The sequence below is a fragment of the Mytilus edulis genome, chromosome 8, assembly GCF_963676685.1.
Source record: "Mytilus edulis chromosome 8, xbMytEdul2.2, whole genome shotgun sequence".
Taxonomy (NCBI): Eukaryota; Metazoa; Mollusca; class Bivalvia; order Mytilida; family Mytilidae; genus Mytilus; species Mytilus edulis.
The window spans coordinates 39101948-39115981 of NC_092351.1; the positions used below are offsets into that span (position 1 = coordinate 39101948).

Consider the following 14034-nt stretch of genomic DNA (forward strand, 5'->3'; position numbering starts at 1 on the left):
GAAAATTGACCGAAATTTTCAGTACTGAAAAATGACTGAAATTTTCAGTACTGAAAAATGGCTGAAATTTTCAGTACTGAAAAATGACTGAAATTTTCAGTACTGAAAAATGACTAAAATTTTTAGTACTGAAAAAGACTGAAATTTTCAGTACTGTAAACAACTTTTTATCAACATTACTTAAAATGATATAAAATTTAATGTACTGAATAGTGTTGTTTCCTAAAAGTACTGTTTAGATAGTGGCATTTTATTTACTGATAAGTAATGTTTCTTAAAAGTACTGTTTATATAGCGGCATTTAATGTACTGATTAGTAATGTTTCCTAAAAGTACTGTATATATAGCGGCATTTAATGTACATGTAAACGCTAGTCAAATTGTTGGTAGTGTATACTTTAAGTAATTATGTAGGCGGAATTAAAGCAATTTTTGTTCATGTGTTATGATTAACCAAAAAGGATTTTAGAACACATTTATTTAAAATTATAGGATGCATTTTATTTTATTTTTTTGTTTTGTTTTGTTTTGTTTTGTTTTGTTTTGTTTTGTTTTGTTTGTTGTTGGTTTTTTTTTTTTTTGGGGGGGGGGGGGGGACATAATTAACATATTTTGACATTTTTCTTTTACCATGTAGCGTTTATTTTTATTTTTTTCATTTTTCTAAATAAAGTTTTTTTTCCTAAATTTGGAATTTTTTTTCACCAACAAATAAATGAATTGCGCAATACTTTGACATTTTTTGCAAAATTTTTGTTTTTTTTTGCCACATCGATATGTATCTTTTTACATTTTTTTAGTGAAAAACTATCATAGGCTACTTGTGGACTATGGTTATATAATTGAGTCTCAATAAACCTATTACTCATCAAATTAGTTCTTGGAATAACAATAATGTGTCCTATATTTTTGACACAGTCAATTAATTTTAATCAACTCGCATAATTTTTGTATGAATGGGATAAGCTGACCTTTCAATTCTCAAAGATGTATTTCCTGGAATAATGACCTATTTGAATAGCAACATTAAATTATAATTTGGAGGATATATAAGTTTTTCGAATGATCATAACATTCACCTGACCATGTTCATGATAACTACATGAACTAGGAAGTGAATAAAAATAACGACCTCGTTTATAAATAAAAGAAACGCCCACAATTATAAATAAAATACATTTATGATGACCTTCATTCAATCTAAAACTACATTTCCCTTATAAAATAAGTCCACGAAAGGGTAAACGATAACATGGGTCTTCCATTTCATCAAATGAACAAGACAAATGGAAAATATATCAAATATCTGAATAAATAAATTTGAAGAATGTTTTTAAAATAATGTCAATCATTTAAGATGTACACAAAAGTTTGGTTAAAACCCCTAACAAAACAAATAAATGTTTATATTTAGATTATTTCATGGGGTCTTTATATATAACATAAAAAATACCTTTTCAAATATTCTTTCGGTCGACTTAAAGGTTTAGGTGAATTTTAGAAATTCCCAAATCTATATTTACCTTAAAAGAAAGTTCAAAACAATTCTGGATTTTCATTCCCGGATAATGTGTAGTTGAGCACAGGGATTCGACTAGAATAAATTTAAATATGTTTGAACACCTAAACTATCACTACAAACAAAACTGAATGTTTTTTGACACGGGATATTACAGAGGCCAAACGTTTATCATATAAGGAACTATATTATAATTTACCATCTATTCTGTTAAATCTTTTATCTACTACAATCAGTTAGGAAGTTTCACTGCGGTAGTCACAGTTACTTTTGCTTTTTCGCGATAAGTACTGGTCTGCTCAATCCACGGTATCCACAGTATTTGATGCGATCAGGAGCCTCAATTTTTATAATTTTAATTCACTAAAGGGTTATTGGTATATATATAATTTATATAATAAGTAAGTCTGAACCAGTGACGACTTAGTTTGTTTTTCGTTCATTTTCTATATGAATATGGCCGTTAGTTTTCTCGTTTGAATTGTTTTACATTGTCATTTCGATGCCTTTTATAGCTGGCTATGCGGTATGGGCTTTGCTAATTGTTTTAGGCCGTACGGTGACATATAGTTGATAATTTCAATGTCATTTTGGTCTCTTGTGGACAGTTGTCTCATTGACAATCATACCACATCTTCTTTCTTATATCTACAACAGATTTCATCCATCGGATCACCAACATTGACGGTGATACAAGGCTGACAATACATTATGTATATAAAATTCCTCTAATCATCACACCAACAATGTTAGATCTTTTAATTTGCTTTCGCAAATTTTTTGTTCTTCCCTGCCGGAATTCGTAGTCATGCTACCATGGCTACTGAGATATCGTAGCACGCTCTAAACCACCCGACCACAAAGGCTCTAAAAAAAGAGCTTTCGATGGCCGGGTGTTACCTTTCCTCGTCAGTTTACCGTCGTAACACAGTACATGATTTATAAGGACCGAAGATTGAATTGTTACAGATTAGCTGAATTATCTATTATAAAGCATCCTACAAATTATTGTAAGATGCAGTCACAGAAATAATTATATTACAAGTATGTCTGAACCAGTGACGATATATATATAGATAGCAATTTATATATAATTTATATATAGATACCAACATTTTTTTTATTTTATTTATAGATTACAAGATTGATCGTTTATATAAATATACAGTGCTAATTTCCTTTGTTTAACGCAAGCGTACATTTTAGATAAATAAATTGAATGAAAACTACGGTTCCTTATTTGTGCATTGTGATTAAAAATTCGTATGTATCATTACTTTCGTTTGTTTACAAAGTTCTCTGTCTTGTATTGTTCTGGTCGTACTCTCAGGTCGTACTATTGCAAATATTAAATTTCATGACTGTATCATGTGTTTCCATCAGTTTACCATAGAACTATCACATGGTTAGGTTTGAAATTAATGGTATTTAAACCCTTTTTTTTAGTGCTTACCGTTTTAATTTATTGACATAACTGCACGACTCGTTTCTCAATTGATAGTGGTAAGATAATCGTTGCAAAGAATCCTGTTAAACTTTATTGAAAGACGGTTTTAATTTTGCAGTTTTGGGAGAGTTTATGTTATATTTTGAAGGCAATTGTAGTAACCTGTAATACAAGTACCGTTCCATTTGAGTTTAGTTATATGTCTTGTTGTGTTCCTGTCTCTGACCTAGGTTTTCTGTATTTGGCATGTATAGAGCATCATGACATAAGACATTGTTACGTGTACCATGATGAACTTTCGTGCATGACTGCTGTGTATATTTTTGACACAGGAACTATTGACCAGAATATGACTTTTTGAGTCTTGACCTATCCACGTTAGGTGTGTCATTGGGATACAGTGTGTATATTACCTTGACCTCAAAATATAATTTTCAATTGACCTTGCTTCTGAATATGTGGCATGTAGATGTATCGTCATAAGATGGTGAGTATAGTGGCAATAGAAACTTCATGTGAGCTTGACCTTGGGCCTCAATGTACAACTTGTATATTTTGTTTGAATTAAATGAGGAATTGTCTGATTGGCACTCATACCACATCTTATTTTATCTATTTTAGATATAAAGATATATTCGTTAGTTTTGTGTAGCACGACTATCCTTTCCTCAAAATCTGCTTTGTGTTTTTTTTTATAAGGAACTCTTGACCAGACTATGACTTTTTGACTCTTGACCTCTGCATATTGGGTGTGTCTCTTGGTATGATTACCTTGACGACAAGTCAGGAGTCTCTGTTTTTAGTTGATCTTGTTACAAGTTCAGTTTTATGTTTTGGAGTTTGAACTAGTACACACTTTGGTTTGGGGCCATCTGAAGCAGATCGAGGGATTTGCACGCTTTGTTGAAGACCCATTGGTGGCCTTTGACTGCTTTATGCTCTTTTGTCATGTAACTGTCTCTTTTACACATTCCACATTTTCATTCTCAATTTTTAAGAATGTTAGGTTTAATTTCTGTGAAAAATTTGAGTGGGTCTCATTGGGGTCTAAGCGTGACGCGGGATTGCTGACTTTTTGTAAACGTTATACGTGAAAGTGAAATTATTGTGCTGTGAAAACGGGAATTGAAGTCTAGCGGGACACGGGAAGTTACAAAATAATGAGAATTGCTTACATGTACGTACATAGTGTAAGCGGGATACGGGAATCTGACAAAATAGTAAGCGGGATCAGGGATCAGAACCCCCAACACGACCCCCATTAGAGAGAACATTTACTGCTTTAGCAGCACCATGTGCTGCCAGTTGTGATAGATGATGCAAAATGTTTTAATCATTTTACCTTAGATTTCATTTCATTTCATGGACATGCAGATATGGATAGTCTGTTTTTACATCTTAAAAGTTCACACAGAAGGTATACGCATATCAATAAACTGAACTCAATGCAAAGAACCTTTAAAGTACACTTAGACAGAGAGCTCAATCTAGTGAAACACTTTGTTATGCTGGTCACATGTAACTTGAAATATCGTTGTCTGTTACCAAACTGCACCGAGATCCTGAAAAATTATGCAAGTTAATTCTAGAAGTAGAATTCAATGGAAGTAAATAAGCTGTTTACTAATATAAATGTAAAATATGTCAATGGACCACAGATGCCCCTGCTTGTGAAAAAAAAACATCAGTAAACATCCACATATAGATGAAGGATTCACGTTATTTTGACCGTTTTGTGACTATAAGCATTATATAAGTTTCAAAATATTTGGTTAAGGCAAACTGAAGTTGAAGAACGGTATCAACTGATTTAACATTTTTCCTATCTTAAAGCTCCGTGTTGACATTTGTATCATTGGTACTCGTATCACATCTTCTTACATCTAACGACTCATGAACAGTAAAAGTGACGCCACCCAATATCGAACTTCATAAATCTGTGTTATGGGGTAATAAGCATTGCGTATAAGGTTTATAACGTTAGATTGAGTAAAACTTATTTAAGAGAACGGAAACGAAAAATTCAGCATTTTCTATGTTTTTATAGGGACACGAATTCTCATAATGTATGTATGTATGTATGTACTGGTAAATGCCTCCGATATCCGAAGAACCCCTCGAAAGCTGCGAGGGTACAGTGGCATCCATGTACACTCCCTAACGGGATTAATGGAGATGCGTCACTAACGTATGTTTATACGACAATTAATTTTACAAGGACAATCAATCCCCACCCAACACAAAGGGAGTGCTAGGACATCGGGCAGTCTGTTATTATGGTGGAGGAAGCCGAAGTACTCGGAGAGAACCACCGGGCCACTCGGTGGAAACAGACAAACCAGAGAGATATCTGAAGATTGATCTCCAGGTCAAAGTAAGGGACAACTTTGACCAACCGAGGCCCCCAAAGTACCCATTCTAGTTTAAACTCCGGTCTGGGTACCAGAGATGTATGTGAGAGGGTGAAAATTACCTTTCTGATGTGCTGATATTTTTAGCACCCCGAGTGAGAATCGAACTCGGGACCTTCAGCCATCGGTCTTAACCACTATACCAAGAACTCACACATAAACCGTAAAAGTGACGCTACCAAATTTCAAATTTTATTTTGTGTTGTGTGGTAATAAGCATTGTCACAGGTTAGGGGGATGGTGGGGATCCCGCCTTATTCGGTATGTATTTGCCTGTCGCATGTCAGGAACCTGTAATTCAGTGTTTGTCGTTTGTTTATGTGTTATATATTTGTTTTTCGTTCATTTTTTGTTCATAAATTTGTCCGTTTCTATTCTCGTTTGAATTGTTTTACATTGTCATTTTGGTGCCTTTTATGGGTGACTGTGAGGTATGACCTTTGCTCATTGTTGAAGACCTATTGTGACCTATAGTTGTTAATACCTGTGTCATCTGATCTCTTGTGGAGAGTTCTCATTGACACTCAAGCCATATTAGGTAAAGGGTGGGAATCCCGTTAACAAATTTAACCCCGCCTTATTCTGTATGTATGTGCCTTTCCCAAGTCAGGAGCCTGTAATTCAGTGATTGTCGTTTGTTTATGTGTTACATATTTGTTTTTTGTACATACATTAGGCCGTTAGTTCTCTCGTTTGAATTGTTTTACATTGTCATTTCGTAGCCTTTTATAGCTGACTATTTTGTATGGACTTTGCTCATTGTTGAAGGCAGTATGGTGACCTATAGTTGTTAATTTCTGAGTCATTTGGTCTCTTGTGGAGAGTTCTCATTGACACTCATGCCACATTTTCTTTTTTATATCGTGTATAAGTTTTGTAGTATTTCCCAATATTGGTTGAGGCACACTAAAGTTAGGAGAACGGGGCTCATTTTTTGGGATGTTCGGGAAGGACGGACTAGGGTAACACCTTATGCCTCTCCACTATGGCACCAACACAGAAGTTCTGACTATTGTGCTGGTAATACTCATCCCACTGGCACTGTCATTAACACACACACACAATTTTATTATAAAAATATTTAATCTTAATTTTGATTTCTTTTTTTTTTTTGGGGGGGGGGGGGCGAATAATTATATGCATCCCCTTCACAAGGAGTCTCAAATTTGACAAATTTATTGTACATATACATTTTTGTAATATTTTATAGCTTATTTTTCAACTGATTAAAGCTTTCAAACTTAAATTGATCATCTCTTTCTTTTTATACGTCTTTTAACATTTTGTTTTGAACAAAACGATTTGTTACATATACTTCACATGTATTCTATCAAATCTGGCATAATTACAAAGCCAATTAAATAAAATTCAGTCGAACTTGAAAATAAATATGCAATCATTCAAATATATATGCAAGTCGTTAACTGGTCAAGTGGCTAGATGCACATATCGTCGGCAAATTGAACGACATGTCGTTTTAAAACTTCTAGAAATATTAACGGAAATAAGGGATGAGTATAAAGAAAAATAAATGAAAACAGAACGACTGAATTAAATAAAAGGATGTTCGATATACTGCAGTATATTTCGGTTTATTTTTAAAATCTATACGATGCTTTATTTTTATCTAGTTTCCTAATGAAAATAATTAAAAGAGAAGATAAATACCTTACAGCTTCATTTACCGCCGATGCTGAAATGTTTAATGTTATAAAACAATTTTAGCGTCTTTGACCTACTTTATCTTTTTATTCGGATACTTGCGGTTATCTTCTCCAAGTTCAACGGGAACATTAGATTGATCTAGAATAGAACCCAGATGGAACCAAGAAGTTGGGTTGCTATAACCAAACAACCCGGATGTTGAACCAGTTACCATGGTTTCGAACCAAAGAACCAAGGTTCAGAACCAAAAAAACCCAGATGAAACCAAGGTTTAGAACCAGAGTGCCCGGATAGAACCTAATTGCATTCAGAATTCTCCTGACTTTTTATACCTTCAACGTATTTTCCAAATCATTTATTTATTTAGTATATATATACTTTGGCGAGGTCTTAAAATTTCATTATTCAACTACCGAGATAGCACAAAATAGCACAAAAATTAGAGAAATTCTAATAACTGGTCATTAAACATTTTATTCAGTTGGCAATAACAATAGTTATATTGAAATTCCTCCTAATACAAACAGATCATTTCAGCGACTTTTGACATTTTTCATAATGTGTTCGGACTAAAATATATTTCAATAAAGGGGGCACAGAACACCTAAGGGGGTTAACTCTAAAAAAAAACAGCTGAGCGTTTTAATCACATACTATTAGTAAAGAGCTATCAAGCTTTTCAACGAAAACATTTATCGTTTGTCAAACTGCTATATATCCAACCAAATTATTGCTGTAAATTGTGTGGTTCAAATATCTAGAAATTTTCATATTTATGTAAACAGGTCAAAGTAAAAAAAAAATGAAAACTGTATGAAAATTAAACGAACCAATCTATGTTAGTCAAAGCGTTGGGTACATGTAGCTCCTCAACTGATATTAAGTATCTTTCAATTTTAATCTATTCATTCTGCATTGCACTCACAAGGTATTGCAATGTAAAATTCTACACACAAAGACAAAGTCATGTGAACAGTGAAATATTCCTATACAAGTAAAGTTATTTTGTATTTATGTAACCAAGGCTTGATCTTCTGAGATAGAATGCATCAGTTGATGAATGTTGTTTTTCGAGGTGCTTGTCCAACTATAATGTCGTCTGGCGGAGATTCTATTTTCCTTTTTCTAAAATGAAAACAGTAAATAAGCATCAGTTTTATTACATTGTGTTTTCATGCAGGTTTTAGGCCACAGACTTGACATTGACTACTTTTATGTTGCTATCTTTTCTGTCCTCTTCAGCTTCTTACTTTTTTTACTATTCGATTCGAGCGTCACTAGTGACCTTTGTTTACGAGGCGCGCGTCTGGTATAAAAAAATCTTATTCATTGTATCTAGTGTGATTTGAGCATACTAGTCAACAAAATAAACGATACACAATTAATGCTGTCAATATTCCTATATTTTTCAATTTAAATTTCCTGTATAAGTTTATTAATGTATTCAACGTTAATAAGCATCTGTTAATTTCTTTTTTTTTAAATCCGAAACCAATACGACGAAAATCCTGAATTTTACTTTTCATTCCAGTAATCGAGTTCTCCCTGAATAAATGATGCATTTAAATTGTTTGATGCAAATAATTGAGTTACTGCATCAGGTAAATAATTTTCCATTTAAAACAAATTCAGAATTTGATGTCACGGTAACTCCAAAATAAGTATGAAGAAGCTGTTAACATGCTCAGAGCTGGGATGACTCACGCTGACGTTCTAAATTATTTTCACGTGGCAAGAATAACAACATCAAGACTGGTGATGCGTCTAAGGCAAACTGGCTCAACAAATGATAGACCACGTAGCGGCAGACCCCATGAGATGTCACAACGCCAAGACCGATTTTCGGATCCTTGTATGGACTATCTTGAACTAAACCATATTCGAATTTTCCCATAGCCAACATTATCACCGTATCTTTCTCCTATCGAAAATAATTGGATCAACTTCGCAGACGTTTTCGAGGAAGGCAAAATCCACCGGAAACGCTACCAGGTTTTCGTTTAGGAGTGGAACAATATCCCCCAAGCCAAGATTATGAATTTGATTGGAGCTTTGTATCGTAGGTGTGAAACTGTGGTAGCTGCGAGAGGTGGTCATGTTCGATAATAATTCTGTAAACTGAAATTACGGATAATGACTTTGGTCCGTACGTATTCTGTCCTGGTAATGTCAGGAACGCTATTTTTTGTTACTGTGTCACGTACAATGTTATAACAAACATATTTTATCTGTTTTGTGTTCTTCTAAACGTTAACATTAATATTTTTTATTTAAATGTTGTATCGTTTCTTTTGTTGACTGGTATATGTTCAAGTCTACTTAATCATAATACGGTGTGTCGTTATTTGAAAATAAGGTCCATTGATTTTCGTAGATATCTATTGCCATGGATTACAGTAAAATTGTACTTTCGTGGGTATTTGATTTCAGGGTTAAGCCAATGTCTGTGTAAAAGTACTTAACATTTTTACTTCGTGAAACATTTGAATTCGTGCTTAATCGATATCCCATTGTATTCTGAGAATCTCATTGTTTTATTATCAAGTGCTGTGAACTACATATATTTCACAACTCGTTCGCTATGCCCGTGTCTGTTGTGAAGTTTTTGATTTTAACAAACGTAGTCTATGTATTACTGTTAAATTTTTAAGCCAGGGATTTCGTTACCATAAATTACTTAAAACATTTACTAAATTTTTCCATAGATATAAAGTTTTGGATTTGAAGTTTGGTTGTACCTGTAGAAAACTTATTTCAAACGGGATAGCACATACTCATTTTTACGGAAATGTTGCTTAACCGTGCCCGGCAATTTATAAAAAAAATCTTGTAAACTTATCGATCCTTTAAATAAACTTATTCTAAAAGGTTACCAATTCAACACTGCAATAAATCATTGAATATAATTTTATTGGTATTAATATTCGATTTTGTTATCAATAAATTGAAAGCAAACTGAATATTCTTCTTCTATACATATAAACACATTCATTGATCTACACTCTGTCGATAAATGTACTTTGGAATTGCACAAGGTCATGCTTTTCTCTGACTGTTTATGACGTCCTTACACTAAATCCATTGGATTTTGGATGTATACTGATTGCTAATTTAGTATTAGGGGGCATGTTTTTTTTTTAAATTAGTTGTTAGTGGCTTGGAACTAGCTGTCAGTAATTGTGAGTACTCTCAGATCTAAAATTAGTGTCTTTTTGTTGTTAACGTGTGATATACAAGTACATAGCCACGTCCACTCTGTATAGTATTTCTATTTGTATCTGATCAGTTAAGCCTTTCTCGAATTATTTTTATAGTTCGTTCTTATGTTGTACTGTTACAACACTGTCCATGATTAGGGGAGGGTTGTGATCCCGCTAACATGTTTAACCCCGCCACATTCTATAGTTATGTGCATGTCCCAATTCAGGAGCCTATAATTCAGTGTTTGTCGTTTGTTGATGTGTTCCATATTTTTTTCGTTCATTTTTTATACTTAACTTTTCAGGTCGTTTTAAAGCTGACTATGCGGTATGGGCTTTGTCCATTGTTTTAGGCCGTACGGTAACCTATAGTTGTTAATTTCTGTGCCATTTCGACTCTTGTGAAGAGGTGTCTCATTGGCAATCATATCACATCTTCTTTTTTATATTCAATATTTTTGATAATGTTTTTTCTTTCTTTTATAGAATGAACAATTGGTATGAATTCGATTTAATTATATATATGGAAAAGAGCAAAAATATGACACATATGAAACGGACTTTTTAATTGTTTGAAACCTCTATGTCACATGTGATAGAATACACATACCTTGAACATTTCCGTCGTAAAACAAGAAATAGCAATAACAGAGACAAAAGACTTATGGATGCAGTTACACCAGCAATTACTCCCGTCTTCCCTACAACAAAAGGCATGTAGAAGTTCCATTCTGCTGTTGTTATTCAAGCATTTTATATTTATTACCAATAGTTACTTCTGCTGGTAATATATTGGTTGATTTCTAATAGTTCTAGGGTCATGTATTGCCTGTTTTCAATATATACATTAAAAAAATTGTTAATGATATTCTATCGTCCGTTTTAAGTAATGATAAATAATACAAATCAATTAAAACACATATGTTGAAGCAGCAAACAAAACCCACTTTTTGAGACTTAAGAAAAGACTCTGAAAGTATTTCTATATATATATATATATTAAATTAAATATAACATATCTTTTATCTTTTGACGAGTTCTAATCACAAATGTTGCAGGTGTGCTTGACTACAATTTTAATTGACTAGGACTATCAATTTTTCTACCGAAGGTTAGTGGTTCTCTCCGGCACTCTGGCATCATCAGACAATAAAAATTCACCACCATAAAATAGCACGATTGGTCTTAAAGTGTCATTAAACACCAATTAATCAATATGTTTTTCCTAAGATATATTTAACTTATTATTAGTTACCCTTATCTTCGCTCAAGGTTTTAGCTAAATAATTAGTAACGAGGATTGTGGTACTATGTGGAGTTGTACTTGGTTACTGTTGGCAGTTGTTAACCATGTGATGAGATAGATGTGACTTATTATTAGTTACCCTTATCTGCGCTCGAGGTTTTAGCTGAATAATTAGTAACGAGGATTGTGGTACTATGTGGAGTTGTACTTAGTTCCTGGGGGGCAGTTGTTAACCATGTGATGAGATAGATTTAACTTATTATTAGTTACCCTTATCTTCGCTCGAGGTTTTAGCTGAATAATTAGTAACGAGGATTGTGATACTATGTGGAGTTGTACTTAGTTCCTGTGGGCAGTTGTTAACCATGTGATGAGATAGATTTAACTTATAATTAATTACCCTTATCTTCGCTCGAGGTTTTAGCTGAATAATTAGTAACGAGGATTGTGGTACTATGTGGAGTTGTACTTGGTTCCTGAGGACAGTTGTTAACCATGTGATGCGTAGCACTGGGATCTGTAAAATAACAGGTAACTAACACATAAAAATTATGAAAGTTCATTCTTAGAACTGTAAATCCGACAACAAGTGTATGCCAAATAAATAGAAAAACGTTCAGTTGAAGATCTGCTGTTTTCATGTTAACGGCGGCCATCTTGAAAATGCCATATCCCAATCGCTAAACTGCACATGCTGGTTAGTATTAGGGTATAGTTCCATTAATATTGATTATAAATTTCCGAGATACAAGCTGGACAAAAAAAAAGTCGAAGCAAAATAATAAAAAACAGAAACTCAGAATAACAAATATGTCACCCCAACGCCGTTGAGAGTGTCATAACAAGACGTAACTATGTCCAGATGCAATTTTCGTAGGTTGGTAATTTATCTTGGTCTACATATCTTTGCAAGTTTTAAGGCCTAAAGCGTGTATTCGATGTGACTGGCAAATCAAGGATGAACAATTTTAATTCAAATTGAAGTAACAATAATGTATCCAAATTTTTAAATAATTTAAATATATATATATAAAGGATGTGTGTTGAAAATTTGAGAATTAATAATGCATTTAAACAGAAAATGTCGACAAAAATAAATTTCCTGTTTCTTTACTATATTTACAACGTTTCAAGATTGATAACAAACTTTTCCCTAACATTAAAGAATGCTTAGCTGACCAACAATAAAAAAAATTTCCAGTCTGATCAGTCACTCACCTAGAACTGGTACCATAATTGGAACTAAATTACATATATAATCAAATCCACCAACGGTATAAACATTTGCACTTTTGCCTGCAATGTCGAATATTTCAGATCCATGTGTGAAATCGCCAACGCCTACTCCATACACAGTAACATTATTATTTCTAAGCAACTCCGCAGCATGTTTAGTACTTATTCGGTCATCTGAATCTCCGTCAGTTAAAGTCACTACCACTTTTTCTGCGTTACTTCTACTTCCGTTTTGTAAATTGAATAATGCCCGGGAATAGTCTAATGCTTTTGCAGTATTTGTACTGGCTCCAATACCTTTATGAATGTGCTTAATAGGATTTAAAATCTAAAATTTAAATCAGTTATCGGTAGTGCTCATACCACTGTCCGTCGTTATACTACATCGTCAAGTAATAGTATTTGGTTTCTAGTTGGATTATCGATCTTTGCAAGTGATTGATTTACCCATAATCCTCCTTTTTGACGTCGACATTTAGGAAAAGCAGACGCATTTTTTAGCCATAGATTTATCTTCTAAAAAATCGGAACCAATCTGACACATAAGTTGTTAAAAACCTTATTTGTTTTAAAACTGTTTCAAATAATATTTATCAAGGATTTAATTGCCGTTTATTTTGACTCGATGGATACAATTGTCGAAGGGTCATGGCAAATTATGACTTTTAGCAGACGGCATGGTTTTGTCGTCATTCCGAGAAGAAAATAGATTACTTCTACATCGAATTATTTCTAAATTTTATTTACGATATGCAATTTTGACAATTTGAATTTAGTTCAAATTGAGGGCAAACTTCTAAATCTAAATTTAGCATTATTTTGGTTGATTAGAGACGCACGTTAAAAGTTAAGATGGCTGGATTATTGAATACAAAATAAAATACTGTTTGCTTTACAATGGATGGGCCATTGGCATTGGCAAATCTTATATTCATTTTTTTGTTCTCGTGCTTTGAGACACGATCGGCCACAGCAGAATCAGCAAATGCGTTGTTTTTTTGTTTTTTTTTTTGTTTCTTTTGCATTGTTTGAATTCTTATATGTTCATATACATATTTACATAATTTATCATAGCATGTCTTTTTCAGTTTAAAATGCTCAAGGTATCTGGTAGGAAGAGGCTAAGAAAACTATTTTGCGTTCAAACATTGATGGAGATTCGAGTGTTAACATATATATAGAGGGTCCAGTAGCAACAACTTTACACAGACTCACAGTTCAGAGGTTATGTCTATGACTTACTATGGCTCCGGTATTCACGACCGCTACTTCTAGTTCTGCTGATGATAATCAGGTAATTTTCCAGTTTT

General features: G+C 33.3%; 2 protein-coding genes across 2 annotated transcripts in view; both read right to left on the minus strand.

Moving 5' to 3' along the window:
• LOC139485512 (uncharacterized) overlaps positions 1-1548 on the minus strand; it is a 36439-nt gene extending 34891 nt beyond the window's left edge. The window contains exon 1 of the mRNA XM_071270042.1: positions 1454-1548. The gene's annotated coding sequence lies outside the window, so the exon portion shown is untranslated. The remainder of the gene's footprint in view (positions 1-1453) is intronic.
• Positions 1549-7496: 5948 nt separating this feature from the next.
• Positions 7497-13659, minus strand: LOC139484080 (collagen alpha-5(VI) chain-like). Its single transcript, XM_071267804.1, has 5 exons — positions 13609-13659; positions 12707-13052; positions 11889-12005; positions 10853-10943; positions 7497-8167 (listed from the first exon to the last, which is right to left on the minus strand). Exons 1-5 carry the CDS (start codon positions 13657-13659, stop codon positions 8092-8094), a joined length of 681 nt encoding a protein of 226 aa, XP_071123905.1. The 3' UTR covers positions 7497-8091.
• Positions 13660-14034: the final 375 nt, after the last annotated feature.